The 22,312-nt window shown below is 39.0% G+C and overlaps 1 protein-coding gene across 2 annotated transcripts in view; it reads right to left on the bottom strand.

Annotated features, from left to right (window-relative positions):
- The window catches only part of MYO18B (myosin XVIIIB), an 810,748-nt gene that overhangs the window by 708,676 nt on the left and 79,760 nt on the right, over positions 1 to 22,312 (bottom strand). For both annotated transcript variants that reach the window (XM_089684120.1, XM_089684121.1), the window contains exons 5-7: positions 12,719 to 13,405; positions 5,220 to 5,286; positions 1,764 to 1,876 (exon numbers count right to left, since the gene is read on the bottom strand). In XM_089684120.1, coding sequence (XP_089540246.1) covers positions 1,764 to 1,876; positions 5,220 to 5,286; positions 12,719 to 13,405 — 867 coding nt within the window. The remainder of the gene's footprint in view (positions 1 to 1,763; positions 1,877 to 5,219; positions 5,287 to 12,718; positions 13,406 to 22,312) is intronic.

Raw genomic sequence — 22,312 nt, 5'->3', positions numbered from 1 at the left:
CCTTAGATTGTATGCTCCTTGATGGTTAGGGACTGATGTGAATGTACAATATATGTATGTAAAGCGCAGCGTAAATTGACAGCACTATATAAGTACCTGAAATAAATAAAATATAAAAATTATAAATAGCAAAAAGCTTATCAAATCACACCAGCGGTGATAACTGCACATACTTTTTAATTCTTTTGCTCACTCTGCTGCTTCCTTTGTTAACCCTCATGCACACCTGACATTTTTACAGCGGCTGTTTTTCGCTTTTGATGTTTTTTCTATAGCCAGTAAACCCCCCAGCATGCACACATAGACTGTAATAAACATTTTTTGGCTGGGGCTTTTTTTTGCTGGAAAAAAAACACAGAACTAGTATGTTTCTAGAGGAGTTTTTTAGTTGTATAACGCTCCAATGCTGAAAAACACTGAAAAATGTGGCAAAGCACTGTCAATTTATGCAGTGCTTTACATATATATTGTACATTCACATCAGTCCCTAGCCCTCAAGGGGCGTACAATCTAAAAAATCCCACAAACCAGCATTTTTAGACTTTTTTTGGTCCCAAAAAAACCTAAATACTGCAAATGCATCAAAATGCCACTAATCGTGGCAAAACTCCGCTAAACGCTAATGCAGAAACGCTAAAAAAAGCTGACTTTACACAGCTAACATCACCAGCGTTATCAAAACGCCCCGTATGCATGGAACCTCATATTTAGGATCACCTACGTACTCAACCTTACAAGGCTGGATAATATTGGAATCAGTTTTGAAGTAGCATGTTTCAAAGTTCCTGAAATAAGGAGGAGCATTGTGGAAAATGAAGATGCACAATAATCATGAGCATGGGAGTTTTGCACAGAGTCCTCTTTACATGCAAGAAAGTGCGATAACAAGCATTGACTGCAATAAGGGACTAATCAAACCTTTGCCCAAGCCAGTAAACTTGCAGGCATAAACAGCTGCAATGAGCCTATGACAAATGAAGAACATTTGCATTAAAAGCTCTTAGGAAAACAGATTTTTCTCCCTCACTCCCTTCAAAGTTTTGCAAGGCCCTGGAGAAGAAAAACAGTAAGATCCTCATGCATAATGCATTTTCTATCCAGCAAGGCTGTTAATCAGAAACACCCACGGAGCTCATTTTAATTTTTAAAAATTTAAAAGCAGAAACGTGTACCTAGTTTGTGGCAGTCTCAAATAAGTGTTGCTGCCTGTTTCTTAGTTAAAGTCCCTGTTATTCCTTAATGACTTGAGCATCAGCTGCTGCATAGCCTAAAAGAGAATCTTAATAATACATAACGACATACACATTCTGTTTTCAAATCTTTAAATGTATCTTAAAGCTAAACCAAAGTTTAGCTAAAAAGAGAGAAAATGGTAATCTGGTTAAAATTTTAAATTAGTTACCTTTCTCATGTGAAAAAGTTAATAACTTCCATTGATTGAGAGTGAAGTATGAGAGTGCCTGGCCATCCACAAAACCTTTTTGCTCTGTACATTTTATTTGGCAAAGTATTATTATTATTATACAGGATTTATTCAGCTCCAACAGTTTCCTCAGCACTTTACAATATAATGGGAGACAATACAGTTCACTACAAGAGGGTTAGGAGCTTACAATCTAAGAGACACACTAACCCCAGATCCTGCCTTGAAAACTCATTGATTCCAGGCATTTTGTAAGGCAGGTTCTACAATGGGTTTCTGCTCAGCTCCTGTGAAACTGTAAAAGCCATTTTAACTATATCCCACATTTTCACATACTCACTCTATGAATATTTTCTTCATCCACTTCCAGTATCCTATTTTCAGCATCAATACGAATCTTGACTCTCCCATCTGCTAACTCCGGAGTTCCCTCATCTGGTTTTAGTTCTGTGGCTATAAGCATAAGGAGTTAACAGATTTAAAACATGTTATACTTGTCTTAATATTCTTCTATATTAAAGCAGTATTAAACTCAACACCAAAAATGTAATATATTGCAGATTACCAGTCGTAAGATGTGGTGGCTGCATTAGTTTTCATTTTTAGGCTTTTCCCCCCCGTTTTTTTAACTGGTGATCTGGCCAGTAACACATCTCGTGTAGAGTGCCCCTATTCTTGTTGAAAAAGCAACAGAGACACCTTGGGACAGCAACAGTGTCAGTCTGGGGGAGGAAGTGTTAGATGTACTAGCAGATTTAGATACACTAATAAACTGAAGCTAAACTTCAGCTCACACTTAATAGTCAGTTTACTTTTGGAAAAAAAAAATTACATAAATAAATGAAAGCTCACCATTGTACGCACCATTGTTTGTGGTTTGTAAATGGTTTGTCTCAATTCTATACCTGCTACATCTACAGGACAGCTTGTTCTGTTGAAAGACAACAGACTTACTGGCCAGATCACCAGGTAAAAATAAAGAATAGAAAGCCTAAAAAAGAAAGTAATGCATTCATCACATCTAAGAATTGGTAAGCTTTAATATAATAAATGTTTGCTTTTGGGTTTAATACTGCTTAAAGCAGGGGTGCTCAACCTGTGGCCCTCAGAGCCCTCTACCTCAAACTGAATGTAGGAGTTTTGGAGCACCACACTCACAAGATAGTATAGAAATCTATGGCAAAGAGCAACTAACCTGCAGGAAAGTTACAGGTGCACTGCGCTGCATCCGTGGTGAGGGAAAACTGCAGCACATCTGTGTGAAAGCAGATTTATAGAGGGCTCATGACAGTAAGGGCTCATATACATTTGCGGTTTGGGAGGTGGTAAAATCCCATACTTGAGACTTGTGTTTTTTAACACACACCTCCAGCCAGGGGCGGACTGACCATTTGGAAACTCAGGCACTGCCCGAGGGCCTGGGTCAGTAGGGGGCCCCATGATATGCCCCTGGTACCTTTATCATAGGCTTTTTTGAGTTTGGGCAAGGACACAGGGGCCGCATGATCCCCTATTGCCTGGGGGCCCCATGAGTTGTCAGTCCGCACCTGCCTCCAGCCAATGGTGTACCATCAGGGGTCGCAATGGTGACCCTGCCCCATGCTCCAGGGGGCCGTTTGGCTTCCCTATCACATGCTGCTTTTCACTCCATTTTTCCTTCCGCAACCGCTGAAAATCAGCTTCTCCTCCTATTCCTCCTGCCAGCATTCAGAAGCTGCAGGAGGAAAATGTTCAAAATAAAAAATTCAAAATTCAGAACCATTTAATTTCATATTGGCCCGCGAACAGTTACCAAATCACCTAAGTGGCCCTCGCTCTTCAAAAGGTTGAGCACCCCTGCTTTAAAGCCTTGCTACGCAGTACCCTTAGAATTACTGTATATAAAATATTTTGAGGAGTTTTTCCACTTTTAAGAAGACATGATATTATTCTTTGCCATTTAGCTGATGAGATCCTTCTAATGCTTCATTACTTCCTGAAATGTATCCTCTTGTTAGTAAAAGTAGTTTAATGTTGTAGTGAAAAGCAATATGAGTCTGCATTAGCAAACTGGTATTTTTTATCACAGCCAAAGAGATTCTCAGGACACGTCTAAATACCTAAATTAGTGGGGCACGATAGTGGCAGATACTGGTGGCATGAGGACATGAAAAGCAGTATTACAGCGCTATAGATATATGTGTGCTCTTGCTTTGGTTTAGAGATGTAGGAGCTGTGAAAAAATCGTAACTGTTTATGTTTGATTAATTTTATATTTTAACAAATAGAAATTAAGCGTGTTGCAAGGCTCAGCTGATCCATGCGTAAAGTTAAGACACGTTGGTTTCACAACTTGAAACTAAATGATATTACTGAGACATTGCGTAATATTTCCCAAAAGTCAATGAGAAATCCCCCATTTAGTCTTAGGCCCCATGTACACGGGACACTTCTGAATGATGGAAACTGACTGCTGGAAAACGTAGGTTCTGGTTAGCCATGTTTGCATAATACGTTTATGTGCGTTTGCGTTTAGAAGCATTTTTTAAAGATAAGCACAGAAGAACCTCCCAAATGCCCAGAATGTACTGAAAAGTGGTAAATTATTAATTATTTCAGATTGTTTCAGAAAAATACAGAGAGTAGAAGCAAAGACAGCAGTATGTGTTGAAATTAGTTTAGCTGTGAGTTGCTCATTAACATTTCTTTTGCTTTGAAGGTTGGGAGAGGTGTCTGGTGGAGTGAGTTATTAAGGCCACCTGGCAGGGGGTCTTCAGGAGAAATTTGAGGTGTGAATGGTCATTAACATATCTTTTGTTTCCAAGGGTGGGAGAGGTCTGATGTGGGAATTGGTCATTACAATGTGTGACAAGACTGTTAGGAACATCCTGTCTTCAGTGTTTTGTCCATCTGAGTACCTTGAAGACGCTTTGCATGCATTTTTCACGATAAAAAAAAGGCTACGGACAGCATCGGGAACTGGAAGAGTTAAACATTTTCAGACTCAAACGCTTATAAACGTGATTTGCTGCATTTAGTCGCATTTACAAGCATTTAGTGCTTGAAACATTGGTAAAATCAACTGCTGAACGCAAGTTTTCTGCATTAAAAAAACGACTGTAAACTCAAATGACTGTAAACGAAGATGTGTACATGGACACATAGGAAAACATTAGGGTGAGTTCAGGGGCTGCTGAAAAAAAACACTGAACAGCTTCTAAACGTGAGTTTATCAGCTGCAGTGTACATGAGCCCTTAGCTTCCATACCATGCAAATGACTAGACCTCTCAAAAGTTCTTCGACTAAACTGCAGGCAGAGGAAGCTCCATTGAGTGTAGCTTTCAGATGAGTATGATGTGTTCTGTTATTTTTATTGGTATTGATCATACTTGATGAAGCATTTTTTGTTTTAATGTAAAAAGAATATGTAATTGATGTGCTCTGTATTTGATTTAGTATGTTTGCTATTAATTTGCATTTTATCATTGGGTAACTTTCTATGCCAAATTTGGCTTAGTTGTTCCGTCCTAATTTATGTGTGTTATCTATTTCTATCCATGCGTCAAAATAGCTCACATGTTAATATATTTAAATCCATGGCATTTCTTACTTTTTCACTTAGCTTCGAACTGAGCCTCATTTGTTCTGTATCTCACTAGAGGTAGATTGCATTGAGGACCTTTGTACATGTATAGCACTGACATACTTGTAACACTTCTCTAAACTTTCTAATAATAACATACATAGACATCAGGGCATTGTTGGCTCCATTCTTTGAAACATGCCATGGAATTTAAACCCTTGTATTACACATACCCAGTGTGAAGCCATCTTTGTGTACAAACCAGACTTGCTCCGTTTCATACCACACATCTTCCAGGACCTAAGGAAAAAGACTTAATGAAGGTTTAAACTAACAGATTTTAAGGCAAGACTCGAAACAACTGTGAAGGAAATTATTCTGCTACAGTCATGCATTATTAAGAGGCTGGAATGGTATGTTTTAATCCTAAATTACTTGGCTGGAGACTCTTTATTAGTTTATTTTTCTAGATGAATTCAAGAGGACAAAGAATGTATTAAGAATATTCTTAAGTGCTTTAATTCAACAAGGGATTGAACACCTTTCTCTCTACCTTTCTTTATTTTAATGTAAGTTGGTACATTAAATATGAATTTTTCCTTTATTATAAATGCACAGCACAGGTTTTTAGTGAACCACAGTGTTCTTAATGCATTTCCTTCATGAAAAAAACTCTAGTGACCACTGCTAAAAGGATACATTTGTTTGCATTGTGTGCTACTTCCAAGAATACCTGGTCATTGTACAAGTACTATATTTTGGGAGGATATCAGATGGTAAAGCAAGTATAGACACCATTTAGTTTTCGATGCAAGTACATGTGTCTTTAGATAGACATTATTAATAAATCAAAAAATAACTCGATAATTCATTAAGTGTAACCAGAAAATAGGTGCAGGAACTCAACCACAACCCACCAAACCCCAAAGCCCCCCCCCCCCCAAACACACACAAACACTTTAAAAACTGTTTTGAATAGTGGGTGTGGTCAAATTTCACTAACAGTGGGAGGGTCTTAAAGAGGCATTAAATATCAGGAGTGCAATAAATACAGTGTGCAGGGTTTGGGGGGGGGGCTTACTCACAGTTCAGAATTCAGAGCTGCTTTATGTTCAGAATTCATGGGTGGCCAACGTACATAGTGCAGGGTTCAGGGGTGTGCTTCAGGGGTGTGCTACACACAGAGTGCAGACTTCAGTCCTCTTCTACAGCTGCTCACCTTTGCATCCCCCTTCTCACTTTCACCCCTCTTCAACTCTGACTTAGGCATGCAACCCCCTCCATTAACCCCATCCCCCCTTAAAAGGTCCACCATCTTCCACAAGTCTTACTTTTGTTGCTGTATTAAGCAGAAGCATCTAGCAGGCTCTAGTACCTCCTTGCACACTTTAGGTGGCTCCACCTCTCTCACTTGCAAGGAGATCATCCAGTGGAATTGTCAGCATTCTCACTGCACCCTGGGCACCTGAAATCTCCCTTGTCCCCATCCTGAAATCAATGGGAGATCAGATCTGTGGGAGCCATTGGGAGGCAAATTGTCCCTTGTAAGCATAGAAACCAGACTTCTGTGTTTTATGTGTTTACAAGTGATCGTGGCGAGCAGGGAGCAAAGGGCCTGAGCCAGAGGTGGTGGAACTGAGTTCTAGCAGAAAACAAAGCCCTGAGTGCAACAAATAAAGTACAAAATTATAACGTTCAAAGATATATATACAGGTGAAACTCGAAAAATTAGAATATCATGCACAAGTTCTTTTATTTCAGTAATACAACTTAAAAGGTAAAACTATTATATGAGATAGACTCATTACATGCAAAGCAAGATAGTTCAAGCCGTGATTTGTCATAATTGTGATGATTATGGCTTACAGCTCATGAAAACGCCAAATCCACAATCTCAGAAAATTAGAATATTACATGCAATCAATAAAACAAGGATTGTACATAGAATAATATCGGACCTCTGAAAAGTATAAGCATGTATATGTACTCAGTACTTGGTTTGGGCTCCTTTTGCAGAAATTACTGCTTCAATGCTGCGTGGCATGGAAGCTATCAGCCTGTGGCACTGCTGAGGTGTTATGGAAGACCAGGATGCTTCAATAGCTGCCTTCAGCTCTCCTGCATTGTTTGGTCTCATGTCTCTCATCTTTCTCTTGGCAATGCCCCATAGATTCTCTATGGGGTTCAGGTCAGGCAAGTTTGCTGGCCAATCAAGAACAGTAATCCCACAGTCATTGAACCAGGTTTTGGTGCTTTTGGCAGTGTGGGCAGCTCCCAAGTCCTGCTGGAAAATGAAGTCAGCATCCCCATAAAGCTCGTCTGCGGAAGGAAGCATGAAGTGCTCCAAAATCTCCTGGTAGATGGTTGCATTGACCCTGGACTTAATGAAGCACAGTGGACCAACACCAGCAGATGACATGGCTCCCCAAATCAACACAGACTGTGGAAACTTTACACTAGACTTCAAGCATCTTGCAGTGTGTGCCTCTCCATTCTTCTTCCATACTCTGGGTCCTTGGTTTCCAAATGAGATGCAAAAGTTACTCTCATCAGGACTTTGGACCACTGAGCAACAGACCAGGTCTGTTTTTCTTTAGCCCAGGTAAGACGCTTCTGAAATACAGGCTGCTCTGGAAAAAGATGGTGTGGTTGTTTTTAAGGAGTACAATACGGTTATACTTGAACAAAAATGACCTGTTTGCTCGAAGTGCCAGAAATAAGCTTTTACTGCATCAATGACACAACAAAGCCCAGTTACAATATGTCTGACAACACTTTGACATGCCTAACCGGGCCTTTTTGTGTCATTGATGCAGTAAAGGCTTCTTTCTGGCACCTCGACCATGCAGCTCACTTTTGTTCAAGTGTCGTCATATTGTGCTCCTTCAAAACAACCACACTGTCTTTTTCCAGAGCAGCCTGTATTTTTCTTGTGGTTACCTATGGGTTTCCCTTTGTATCCAGAACAATTCTTCTGGCAGTTGTGGCTGCAATCTTTCTTGGTCTGCCTGACCTTGGCTTGGTATCAAGAGATCCCTGAAATTTCCACTTCTTAATCGGTGATTTAACAGTACTGATTGGCATAGTCAAGGCTTTGGACATCTTTATATGTCCTTTTCCATCTTTATAAAGTTCCATTACCTTGTTACGCAGGACTTTTGACAGTCCTTTTCTGATCCCCATGGCTCAGTATCTAGCCCAGTCAGTGCTTCCACGTAAGAGCTAACAAACTCATTGACTATTTATACACTGACACTAATTGCAATTTAAAAAGCCACAGATGTAAACTTTTCAGCACAACTGTATATATATATATATATATATATATACAGTCAGGTCCATAAATATTGGGACATCTACACAATTCTAACATTTTTGGCTCTATACACCACCACAATGGATTTGAAATGAAACAAACAAGATGTGCTTTAACTGCAGACTGTCAGCTTTAATTTGAGGGTATTTACATCCAAATCAGGTGAACGGTGTAGGAATTACAACAGTTTGCATATGTGCCTCCCACTTGTTAAGGGACCAAAAGTAATGGGACAATTGGCTTCTCAGCTGTTCCATGGCCAGGTGTGTGTTATTCCCTCATTATCCCAATTACAATGAGCGGATAAAAGGTCCAGAGTTCATTTCAAGTGTGCTATTTGCATTTGGAATCTGTTGCTGTCAACTCTCAAGATGAGATCCAAAGAGCTGTCACTATCAGTGAAGCAAGCCATCATTAGGCTGAAAAAACAAAAGAAACCCATCAGAGAGATAGCAAAAACATTAGGCGTGGCTAAAACAACTGTTTGGAACATTCTTAAAAAGAAGGAACGCATCGGTGAGCTCAGCTACACCAAAAGACTCGGAAGACCACGGAAAACAACTGTGGTGGATGACCAAAGAATTCTTTCCCTGATGAAGAAAACACCCTTCACAACAGTTGGCCAGATCAAGAACACTCTCCAGGAGGTAGGTGTATGTGTGTCAAAGTCAACAATCAAGAGAAGACTTCACCAGAGTGAATACAGAGGGTTCACCACAAGATGGAAACCATTGGTGAGCCTCAAAAACAGGAAGGCCAGATTAGAGTTTGCCAAACGACATCTAAAAAATCCTTCACAGTTCTGGAACAACATCCTATGGACAGATCAGACCAAGATCAACTTGTACCAGAGTGATGGGAAGAGAAGAGTATGGAGAAGGAAGGGAACTGCTCATGATCCTAAGCATACCACCTCATCAGTGAAGCATGGTGGTGGTAGTGCCATGGCGTGGGCATGTATGGCTGCCAATGGAACTGGTTCTCTTGTATTTATTGATGATGTGACTGCTGACAAAAGCAGCAGGATGAATTCTGAAGTGTTTCGGGCAATATTATCTGTTCATATTCAGCCAAATGCTTCAGAACTCATTGGACGCCGCTTCACAGTGCAGATGGACAATGACCCAAAGCATACTGCAAAAGCAACCAAAGAGTTTTTTAAGGGAAAGAAGTGGAATGTTATGCAATGGCCAAGTAAATCACCTGACCTGAATCCGATTGAGCATGCATTTCACTTGCTGAAGACAAAACTGAAGGGAAAATGCCCCAAGAACAAGCAGGAACTGAAGACAGTTGCAGTAGAGGCCTGGCAGAGCATCACCAGGGATGAAACCCAGCGTCTGGTGATGTCTATGTGTTCCAGACTTCAGGCTGTAATTGACTGCAAAGGATTTGCAACCAAGTATTACAAAGTGAAAGTTTGATTTATGATTATTATTCTGTCCCATTACTTTTGGTCCCTTAACAAGTGGGAGGCACGTATGCAAACTGTTGTAATTCCTACACCGTTCACCTGATTTGGATGTAAATACCCTCAAATTAAAGCTGACAGTCTGCAGTTAAAGCACATCTTGTTTGTTTCATTTCACATCCATTGTGGTGGTGTATAGAGCAAAAAATGTTAGAATTGTGTTGATGTCCCAATATTTATGGACCTGACTGTATATATATAGTGCATTAGTCATTTTCAGTGCCAAATTCATCCATAATACATGTGCAAGTCAAATTGTAAAAAGTCCACCATAAAGTGTAATCTTGCCAACATAGCTTCAAGTACATTTCAGTTCCCCTTTTTACATATTGACACTGTGATACTTTCCCCCAATGAAGAAAAAAACACTCCAGCTCCTCTTGGGGGCTATTCACCAAATATGACTGACCAATTAATTTAATAAGTTGGTCTGTGCAAGCTTTATGAAGAACTTCCACATATAAGAACCTCCCTTCAACCAGTTCACTGCAGCAATGTATACACATATTTATGGTATAACAAAAAATGGATACAATCATAGTACTAAACTGCATTTATTAAAAAATATTTTTAAAACATGGTGAAAAACTTACCATTGCCTGGCACTAAAGAATAAATTGTTCAGAAATATAGGAGTCTTTGCAGGCCACATTGTAACTGAATGAGCATTCACCTCTGTGTGTAATGAAGTTCCTGTACCATAACCCATTCCCAGCATTATGCCATACTTATGTGTATATATCACTGGAGCTGATACAGTTAGTCCCTTACATACGAACGTTCAAGTTGCAAACTTTCAAAGATGTCCAATCGTGTAAAGCTGGGTACAAATACTCTTTTTTTTTCATTCAACCCAGAGGGCTGGACGAAAAAAAAAAACTAACAGACCACCGTACCAGCACAAGCAATGTTGCTGCAGCAATCTCCCCCACAGTGCATTTGTGTTCTGATAGGGGGACTCCCCCCACCAAAACACACTGATCAATACTCAAAGCCATAGTCTGCAAGTGCTGATCTTTGTTGGATTTACAAACAAGTTGGATTTATGATCAAGCTCCCAGAACTCATTCAAAAGTTTGGTGGAATTACTGTACTAGTAAGAGGTACTTTTGCATGTGGACGTTTTTCATAAAGTTTGGGCAGACCAACTTAAGTTAAGTGGTCATTCATATCTGTTGAATAGACCTCTTTGGATGAAGGTATCACAGAATTAATCTATAAAAAGATGTAAAATGTACCTGAACCTAAAATATTGAACTTTATAGAGGACTTTTAACTAGTTGATTTGGACTTAGCACTGAATATTACTAATGTACTTTAGATATATTTTTGCACTTTAAATTTTGCACTTTATATATTTGTTACACTTCATAAATTACGTTATTATTGGTTCATTAATTACACAAAATGCTGTAATTTACACATAAATTTATATATATACATTTATATATATTATACATAGCTGTCGAGTAAGACACTGTTTAGGGGTGAAAAGCGAGTGCAGACCTTCATTACAACTATTATATTTGTTATAACATAACTCCTAACATTTTTTCAGGTTATTTTTTTATATGGACAGAGTGAGGAACAGTTACAAATTCTGTCAATTTCTTATTTCAGTCTGTGACACCTTTTGGATATTTTCATAAATTTCCTGCCCCTGCGACTATGTCCTGACAGGAAATGCTATATTCTTCCCTGACAGAAAGTAAGAGGAATATACCTCAACGGGTCCAAACAGCACACTTTTACAAACAGCACAATTAGATAAAAAAACAGGACACTTTAATGTCATCAACAGAAACAAGTGTTATTTTGATGCCACTTGGGGCCTTTTACAGTGACAGAGAAGAAGAGGCCCCTAGTGGCTTTGAAATGTTGCTTTTTTGCTGTTGGTGGCATTAACTTGTTCTGTTTGGGTAACTAAATATGGTATGCTGATGATATCCTGGTTTGGACCTATGTTTTGGTGGTGCCATCCGCCATTTCACCATAGCACAGACCCTATGACTGGGTCATGTTGCTGTATGGAGTGCACTGAACTCATTGTACATTCACCAAATTGAACAGACTCAGCAATTGAAACTTAAGAGACTGTCTTACTATTCCCTACTCTGTCCAAGTCAAAGTTAATAGTTTCGGATTGAGTTCTACTTTAACGAGCCTTCACAAATATATTTGAGTTTTTAAAATTTCTGTAGAATAATATATAGGTTTTGCATCTAGAAAATAAATGTAGCTGATACATGCTCAAACATAGGTATCAGATCAATGATTATGAGCAAACAGTGTTAAATCCCAGTTGAACCCTCAGTCTAAATCAGCTAAATGCATTCTGGGTGCATCAAAACAAAAGGTGTTCAATATCTTGCATTTTTTTTCTTTCTAAAGCATCCACAGTCTAGGTAAAAAGCTGGTTTCCTGCCAGCAGCTGAAAAGTGGGACCCTTTCTCTTTGTGTAAAAGCAGTTGTCTCATCGCTGAGTTCCAACATACCCCCCACCTCTGCAATCAGCATAGCTTATGCTCCCTGCTGATTGGCGAACTGTGGCTCTGACTTAGCAGGTGATGTGCTGGACTTCTGCAAAGAGACCACTGCTTACTCACGGAGGTCAACTTAGACAAAAGGTTTGGTCACCCACTGAGTTCTTTAAATATTCCAACTTGAACCCTGATTTCCTTGAACCATACGACAAAAATGTGTTGCTGTACCTAACGCTGGATACTATATAGGAATGAATTAAGAGGAGCTAAACTCCAGGTATAATCTTCATTGTATAGTTTCATTGGTCCAATTTGGCACAATATGTATGTATATCATGTATATCACATGTATAAGCATGTATATCACATACATAAGGGGCTGCTGGGGAAGCTGATAATCCTATGGCCTTGAGATTTCTCCTTTCTTTCCTTCAGTCTAATGTCATCTACATAACAGCTTACCTTTGGTGGAGTCTTTCCCTGCTTCTCTACTTGTGGTCCTTCAACTTCATTATTCTGATTGCTGTCCTCTTGTATGTTTTCTTTAAGAACATAGGCACTTTCTTGGTAGACTTGTCCTACTCCACTTTCTAAATGGGAAGACTGTGCACTTTCTACAGGAACTGTTGGTAAATGTCTCTCTTCAGACTCTTGTGATTTGCCTTCTGCATTCTTACTGGACTGACAGACTGTACCTTCAGAGTCTTTAATGTTCTCAGATTCTTGTGCTTGTGACTTCTGGCATTCTTTGGCAATCTTGTTTTCATGTTCTGATAATGGCTTTCCACTTGACTTACTAGTCTTTTGTTCCTCTAGTGTTTTATCGCATGGTCTTTCACTCTTGTGGTCTGCAAGTGGTTTCTCTATTTCTTTACTAGTCTTTTGTTCTTTTAGTGGATTCTCATTTTCTTCAATAGTCATTGGTTCCACTGGTGGGTTTTGTCTCTTTGGAGGGCTCTTAAGAGTCTTGAAACTGAGGCTACGCCTGCCTGCTTTTTCTGATACTGGTCCTGGTGCTGCATGATTGTCTCCATTAAGTCCATTCATAAAGACATTATTTTTGTCTGCCATTTCTTCCCCTACAGAGATGATATTTTCATCCTTAAATGCAAACTGTTGAACAAGATTATTGTTCAGTTTTCCTGGAGACTGAAATACAATGACAATATGAAAAATTAAGTTATTCCCCTTATAGTTATTGCTTTCTCTCATTAACTTTGTTCTACGCATCTCAAAATGGAATACATTTGTTTAATGTTAGAATATGTGATGTGTATATAGTTTACAGATACCAAATGCCAGGAGAGATAATATAGCAGATATAGAGAAGGATGACTATATACATTATGCTGGCTGGTCAACTAACAGTGTGACTGAATTTCTCATTCCGGCTACTCTACATCCTAATGGAAACTGGGCCACCCATGGGGGTCATCTTTGAGCCAGTTTTAAATAGCATTTTGTCAACAATGATTAATCTGTCTGATAATCATCCTGAACATGGGCACATATCTGAGATTATTCACAGGACTGATAAATGCAGTTTCTGTGGATACAGTCCTTAAAGCAGACCTTAACTCTAGAAAAGTTTCTTTCCTCTCTGCACCTCTCCCCTCCTTTGCAAGTTTAATAAAAAGTTTCCTAGAGAGACACTTTAATTTACTTATGTGCCTGCACAATCAAAGGGGATCTAACAGTAAAGGTCATTAGAAATCATGTGAAAGGTATCACCTTGTTTTACTGATTCCATTCTTAACCACTTGAACTCTGGAAGGTTTTACCCCCTTCATGACCAGGGCACTTTTTGCTATTCAACACTGTGCTATATTAACTTGCAATTACTCGGTCATGCAAAACTGTACCCAACTGACATTTATGACTATTTTTTCACACAAATAGAACTTTCTTTGTTTTTATTTTTTATTATATAAATGAAAAAAGACTGAACATTTTGAAAGAAAAACAATATTTACTTTTTTTGTAATTAAACATATCCAATAAAATCTAATTTCATCATAAATTTAGGACAAAATGTATTCTGCTACATGTCTTTGGTAAAAAAAAAAAGGTCAATAAGCATATATTAAACAAACTAAAAAATCCCAGCGCCAATCAAAGAAAGTATACAATTATGCAGCTGTGCACCAGTGAAAACCACCAATAATGCGTTTCGCCCCACCCACAGGGCGTTCTCAAGACCTTGAGTCTTGGTCTTGAGAACGCCCTGTGGGTGAGGCGAAACGCGTTGACGCACTTCCGGTCTGCCGTCATCTTGGCCTACGTCACTTCCAGTATTTGGAACGCACGCTGACTTTTGCGGTTCAAACGGTCATTTTAGAGGTGGAAAGCTGGTTATCTTCTACAGTGGTTCTTAAAGCGTGAGATCCCTATATTTACAATTTGGAAGCTTGTTCCTTTGAAGCCTTTGAGGCTATTAAACAAGGCCTGTTATTTTATTGAAACATGTGAGTGTCCTTATTCTATCGATTTATATGGTATTGAGTGGCAGTATTACACTATGTAGCCTTTCTTTCCTTGCACATTATTGAGGATTCCATGGAGAAGTAGAGTGGAGTCGATTGCTGTATCTAAGCAGGGTGAAGAAGGCGATTTGAGTTCCTCCTGAGGGGCTATAGGATCCCTTATATCCTATGAGGCTTATTACTCACCTCCATCTGGTGAGTGCGGTCAATATTATTTTTCACGTGGTGATTAGGTGGAAGCACATTTTGGAACATTGTCTTTAAAATCCTTTTGTGAAAATAAGGACTTATGTTTGAAATATTATATTTTATATATATATATTTTTGCACGGATATTTATTTATTTGTGATTATTTTTATTTATTTAATTTTTGCGCTGTTTTTTGTGTTATTCAATAAGCATATATTAGTTTGGTTTTTGTGAAAGGTATAGCATTAAACAATGGTATATATACTGGAATTTAAGCAGCTATAGATGCTATGACGGTGATCAGCGATAATGTGATTGTGATAGAGTGGTGGGAAATCTAATGCTAACTGACACTGACTGGGAGGGACAAGGACACCGACATTGCTAGTGACACAAGCTCACTCATTAGACTGTAAACAAAACAATGGTATTGGAAAGGGGTACCATAAAAATTGGGGGGGTTTACATGTTTTAAGCAGAATTAGAAGAGTTGTAGTTATCCTGTAACAATCAAATATAGATCAACAAATAAATAAATCTGGTTTAGTGTTTAATAATGGAACTAATGAAAACATTTGCTATATTAAAAATCATAATTACAGCCTTTCTCCACCTCTTAAAAAAACCATGTTACATAATTGCATGATGGAAAAATTACAACACACTGGCCATGTTTAGAATTGGCTAAAATATTCTGCTTGAGCCACAGCCAGGGGAAATTGCAAGAATGTATAAAAATACATCATGAGTTATCAATGTGCCTGTAAGAAGTATAAATCAATAGAGATAGCAATTTTTATTTAAATAACTGACAAATTACTTTTCTATAGGCTGTATTTAAGCCATTCAAGTATTTAGAACTTAAATTAAGCTAAGTACGATATATTGTATCTAATCTATGGAGTCTGGTAAATCTTTGCTACAAGCCCATACAGTTTCTGTCCGGTTGTTGACAAATGGGTGTTTGTTACTTGATCTTGGGAAAATCAGCTTGTGTGTCTGTGAGGGCAGATGGTATCTGCTGACCTTCCGCTCTAAGGAACAGCTGTTCTGTCAAGACCAAACCATACACTGCCCTAGGTGCTTGTAACTGTTTGTAGCAAATACCAAAGAATTCCCAAATTAACATATTTTATACCTCATATACTATATCCATTAAATACAAAAAATAATTCTGATCTCAACAAATTTTGCACAAAAGTCAGCATAGATATTTAAAGCCATTTAAAACTAACTGTATGGAGTTTACAGTATACAGTTAAAATATATTTTAAGTACTGCAACGTTAATGCAAAGATGGACTGCTAAAGTCCTTTGATGAGCTAAAATCCATGTATAAACTTGAAAATGCCCAGTTCTTTCATTATATTCAGCTGGGGCATGCCTACCAGTCGCAATTTGGGTGTGCACAGGTCTCCTTTTGTCCCACGACTTTGGAGGCCATGTTAGGAGATGATGATCCTATCAAGCCCTTATCGCCCATTTACAAATAAATAACTATTTACTGTGAATACTAATCGGATTCCTGAGAGCACTAATCAGTATTTGTAAGGCTAGATGGGTGCCCATTTTTCCAGTCCTGATGATGAGGAATGGGAGGATGTGTGGGAAGCACAATTTACCAGGTTAATCTCTGCCAGGGATCAACTTATACACTACAGATTTTTAGACTGCATTTATCTAACTCCTGGCAAACTAGCCAAAATCTATAGATGTTTTTTCTATTTCTGCTGGCGATGCTCAGCCACTGGGGCGGATTGTGTGCATATTTTTTGGGAAAGCTCAGCTATTCGGATTTATTAGGCTGAGGTTCTCCAAGTTATCCAATTCGTTACCACTATACCTCTCAGCCTCTGCCAGGGATCAACTTATACAGAACAAATTTTTACACCGCATTTACCTAACTCCTGGAAAACCAGCCATCTATAGAGGTCATTCCTGTTCCTGCTGGCAATGTACAGCCACTGGGGCAGACTTTTTTGGGAATGCCCAGCTATTCAGATTTATTGAGCTCAGACTCTCCAATACTGTATATCAAATCCGCTACCACTATACCTCTCAGCCCCGCTGTGAGAAGCTGTCTCTTAGTTCTAGTGGATGGACTAGCCCCTACTCAAGCTATACACACCGTACTTACCCTACGATTACATTACACTAGAAAACGCATTATTCTATCTTGGAAAAAAAGCTGCAGCCCAAACATCAGCAGCCTGGAAGGTTTTGGTTAACAGGTCTCTTTCCTAATAAAAAGCAACTTACTCCAATAGGGGTGTACCCCATAAGTTTGATAAGGTGTGTATGTGTGTGTGTGTGGGGGGGGGGGTCTCCTCTGACTATCCCTGATTAACTGTGGTTTTCCTATACTAGTCAAAGTTTATTGTCCGTTTATTTGAACTAGAATGCATATCATTTTCCTGCTGTCTAGATTATCCAGCTGCACTTGTTTTGCTTTTTTCCATCCATTATGGGAGCTAATGTGTGGAATGTACTATTCTGTTGCCTCTGTCTTTTGTATTGGGAGAGGTCTTGTATCCTGGATTCTCCTTTGCATGCGGAGTATGCTGTATTGGTCACGGGTAGCGTTCATCTTTTTTTGTATGAGGCTATTTGTCTTTGTTTTGTAATGATTGCATTTCACCTTGGTGTAATTGCCTGCAATTTCTGTTTTGTAACTTTACTGCAAACACTGAATACAAATAATTTTCTAAATATTATGCAAATATAAAACATATTGTGAAAATCTTTACAGTTAAAATTCATTAGTAAATCTGTTTATCAGCCAGGTAAGAGATTATGATAAATGCCACACACAGGGCCAAGCCAACAGTGGGTGCCACCTGAGGCAGCCATTTTTGTCCACAGTCAGCTCAGAAACCTGTTAGAAGTGCAAGCTCAGAGTAAAAGCCTCAGCATGGACACTATGCTTGTCACACAGGTAAATGCAGTGGCTGCAAGCAATGTGCTCATTGAAGCTGGGTCAACATTGTTAACAGACTCCACATCATTAAAGAGACTCGGCTGTGGCACCTGCTTGTGTGACAGGCGGAGTGGCCAGAGAGAGACCACATCAACACAGTCTGTGATTTTATCAGGTTCAGTGTTCCTGAGCTTCATTGAGGTTGGAGTATCCAGTATGGACACTAGTCCTCAGTGCCACCCCCCACTTTGCCTCCATGAGTGCCACCAATTGGCCTCATAGCTAGCACAGCTCTGACCATACAGTTAATTTTATCTGGTTTTAAATGTTTTGTGTATGTAAACATAGAGAAACATGTAATACTCACATACAGTTAGGAGACTGCAATATTTTTTGTGGTAGCAGTCCTTTAACCGCTTGCGGACTGCCCCATGCAGATATACTGCTGCAGGATGGCTGCTCTGGGCTGGATCACGTATCTGATGTATGATCCTGCTCTTCCAGGCAGGGGGTTTGCACGTGTACGCTGCCCTGGCTGTGCTGTGATTCGTTACAGCACAATCTGATCAGCAGATCCTGGCCAATTATTTACGGATGGAACCTGTGGATCTCCGGAGCAGATGACAAGACAACGCTCTGTGGATGTAAACAACACGAGCTCTGTCCTGACAGCGATGATGTGCCAGTTTTAGTTTCCCTGCAAAGCTAGGAATAAAAACGGCCACATCCCTTAGTAAAATCAGCACACAGTAAATACAATAACACATTGTTTGGCACACAGTTAACCCATTGATTGCCCCTAAATGTTAACCCCTTCCCAGCCAGTATCATCAGCACAGTGTCATTGTATTTTATTAGTACTGATCACTGTATTAGAGTCACTGGAGATGTCAGTGGCAGTTAGTCAGTTCTCACAAAGTGTCAATTAGTGTCAGATTGCCCACCGTACTATCACAGTCCTGCTATTAATCGCTGATCACCGCCATTACTAGTATAAAAAAAATTAATAAATACAAATTACGATATCTGTACCATACTTTGTAGATGCTATAACATTCATGCAAACCAATCAATGTACACTTGTTGAGATTTTTTACCAAAGACATGTAGCAGAATACATTTTGGCCAAAATGTATGAAGAAATCTGATTTTTTTATTTTTTTTATTGTATATGTTTAATAGCAGAATGTAGAAAATATTGGGATTTGTTTTTTCGTTTATATTGCCAATAATCAAAAACCCAGTGGTAAAGAAACACCACCAAAAGAAAGCTCTATTTGTGTGAAATAGACTATGTTTGCATACAGCATTGCATGACCGTGCAATTGCCAGTTAAAATAGCACGGACTTCAAAAAATGGCCTGGTCATGAAGGGGCTAACATTTTCCAAGCTCAAGTGGTTAATAACAGTATCTGCTTTATTTTTTTAAATAAAGCAAAGAGCAACAAGGTCCTAAGTGCAGCAAACATAACATTAGTAATTCACATCTCATCAGTTCAGCTGCATTGCTTAAAGCAGATCCAATGCAATGACCAGTTGCAATGCACTACAAAGCATTACAGATCATGGCAGTGCACATAGAAGGAAATAAGTAATAGAAGTATTTTGCTTTTGCTGGCAAAAAAAAAAGGCACACTTAAAAAAAAAAATCATGTCAATGCAGGTCAACTGAAGTGCATGAGCTAAAAGCAACACAAATTATGTGAATCCAACCTCAGACAAGACAGTAATAGGTAAACACTCATTGCTTGCAATTTGTATCACTTCGCATAACTGCATCTGAATTAGGCCTCTTGCACATGGGTGATCCAACCAGGTCTGCTGTCAGTTTTTCAGGCAGACCTGGTCGGATGGTCCATCTATGGACAAGCGGGTGTAAATGGACTTGTGTCCATTAACACCTGCCTACACCTGGTTCTGATTCAGCTAAAAAAAACAGAAATGAATCTGTCCTCTTCCATGTAGGTAGAGTAGATCAGAGGGTATTTGGGTGTAAACGAACAGTGCTGTCCATTTACTCCCAGCCGCTCATAGAGCAGAAGCTGACCAGACACAGATGTGTCATCTGCTCAGATCAAATGATTGGATTGGAATCTGCACAGAATCCACACTGTGTAAAAGGTCCTGAAGGCTGAATATATACGTCACACCAACAGTATATAGATATTTACAGTATATCAAATAGTATGTCAAACCAGAAACTAGATAAAAGCAGGTCTATGGAGCCATTAAAGTGTTCATAAACATTAGGTGATTTGCATGATTCAACCCCCTGTTCAGAAATCAGACAGACTTCTATTTCTTTGAATTTTCTGTGATAGTGAGTGACATATAGGCACAATGTAAGAAAGGACGCTAGTCTAATCACTCATGGAGTCCTATGTGAAGATGGCCTCAGCCGTCACTCAGGCCATGCCCTTGGGAGTGTTTCACCCCACCCAGCCCACCGAGGCTTGGTCACAGAGGAGCGGCAACATTACGTTATGTACACCAGCTTAGTGAAGACATAGAGATATGCTCTGCTCTGAAAGTTTGACTGTAAAGTACAGCTCTTTAGAACAGTCTTTCTCAACTATTAGTGTATGTGCACCTTTACAATGATCTTTGTTTATTGACTCTCTGGTGTGTGTCATGCCTTCAACATAGGGTTTTAAAAAGATTTTCTGTTTACCCATTGGACCTATTTTGGGCTCTGCCTAGTGGCCACACACCACTAATCCTTTGCTAATTTATAAAGCCATTTTAGCAGTGTTTGACCCTACCATGCCTCTGGACCTCCCATGATTCTCCACTCTCCAGAGAGATTCTCCAGAGAAGGAAGAAGCATCTAGAAGTCCAGCCACCATGTTTCAGCATATGCAAAGAAAAAACACCGGTCTTTCCTCCAAATGGCAACATTTCTGGTAAAATTTGGACTTCCACCCACATCCAGAAACTACTATATCTACCAGTAACTAACTTTTTTATTGCTGTATTGTATGTGTTCTTATGGTATTTCTCTTTGCTCTTCCCACCACTTTCACCTACCCCATTCTCTTAATAAAACTTTAAGATTTATACATATACAGTCTGTTTTGCTGGAGGATGGGAGGGTTTTGCTGTATGTCCAGTTGCACACAGGCCACAAGGTAACGTGCAGCAAGATTAGATCAATGCATTGCACCACTTTTTCTAGAACTGATTGATATGCGAACAGTTGTTACTAGTGCACTCCAAGTATGTATAAATGTTCTCAAAACCATCTCTCATGCTTGTAAATTAATAAAAAATATTTTCTTATATCAGTTTTATTTACGAGTTGTCAAGCATATCCCTTTCCCTTACTAAAAGCACCCTGTGGGCCAAATTTACTACTGGTGGGGAACCTAGCCTTTGGTGGTGGTTGAATTCATTCATTTCTTTGAACTACCTAACCTTAAGCTGACCATAGAGATTAGCAGACAGTCTAGTTTTGTTTATTGTGATCTTCACTGATTTAATGCCTGTGGGGCAGCTTCTGTCAATTGATAAACTGAATAGACAGGTTAGAATGCTTGTCTGATCGTTGCCCCCTGAAGTAAGCCAGTGCCATGGCTGTCTTCAGAATGTAAAGCCATGCCTTCCCCACCCATTTAGTCCTGCTACCCTAGCATGTCCTGATTTCAATGGCCACTCTAACATGAAGTTTGTCAGCAAACCCATTATTGTTTGATCTACCAGTGTAACAGATTTACAAATAAATTAGCATAGGGACATCAGCACTGGATGGAATGGACATATCTGCTTCACTGAGGATTATGATAATTTTTTTTCAGTTTCAATTATAATAAAAAAAAAGACAAGGCACAGAGGATGAAATATTCAGAAATTGAGTTGATGAAAAATGCCATGGAAATGGTTTGCACAAGTCAGAATTGTTTGAATGTCACTGTTTTGACAACATAATATTTGCTCAGATTTGTTTATCCTCTTAGTGAAATTGATCTGTGAGAGAAGGGCTTGCTGGACCCCACTTAACCCGCCATCACTTAATATGTACATCGATTAACCCAAGAATAATTGAAATGCCTGGTTATCCAGGAACATTTATAAATACCATGATTTTATTCCCTGAATAAGCAAATGTACATGTAACTGAAGCTCTGTTAATTTAAGATATTTGTCATGCAGTATGGGATCTAGAGATTATGGTACAAAGTCCTCTTTTATGATGCACATCTACAATACACAACACAAGCTAAATGTGGTTGGTTATATACTAACAGCTGGTGTCTCATATGTGCCAACAAATCTCTATACCAGGAGAATAGCATTGTTAAAGTGCACCTGTGCCCAGACTAGAGACATATAGTTTAGGTCACCTAGATATATATAAATCATAATAAAAACTGGCACTTCATGGTCTGTTTAACCTCAAGCAAAGTATAACAATAAAAGTATAACAATTCTGAACACAGTTGACAATTTCAGAGCCATAGTTTAAAAT

The sequence above is a fragment of the Staurois parvus genome, unplaced genomic scaffold (genome assembly GCF_062004578.1).
Source record: "Staurois parvus isolate SC_StPar_1 unplaced genomic scaffold, SC_StPar_1.0 ptg000336l, whole genome shotgun sequence".
NCBI classification, from domain to species: domain Eukaryota; kingdom Metazoa; phylum Chordata; class Amphibia; order Anura; family Ranidae; genus Staurois; species Staurois parvus.
This window is presented reverse-complemented; position numbering and strand designations above follow the sequence as displayed.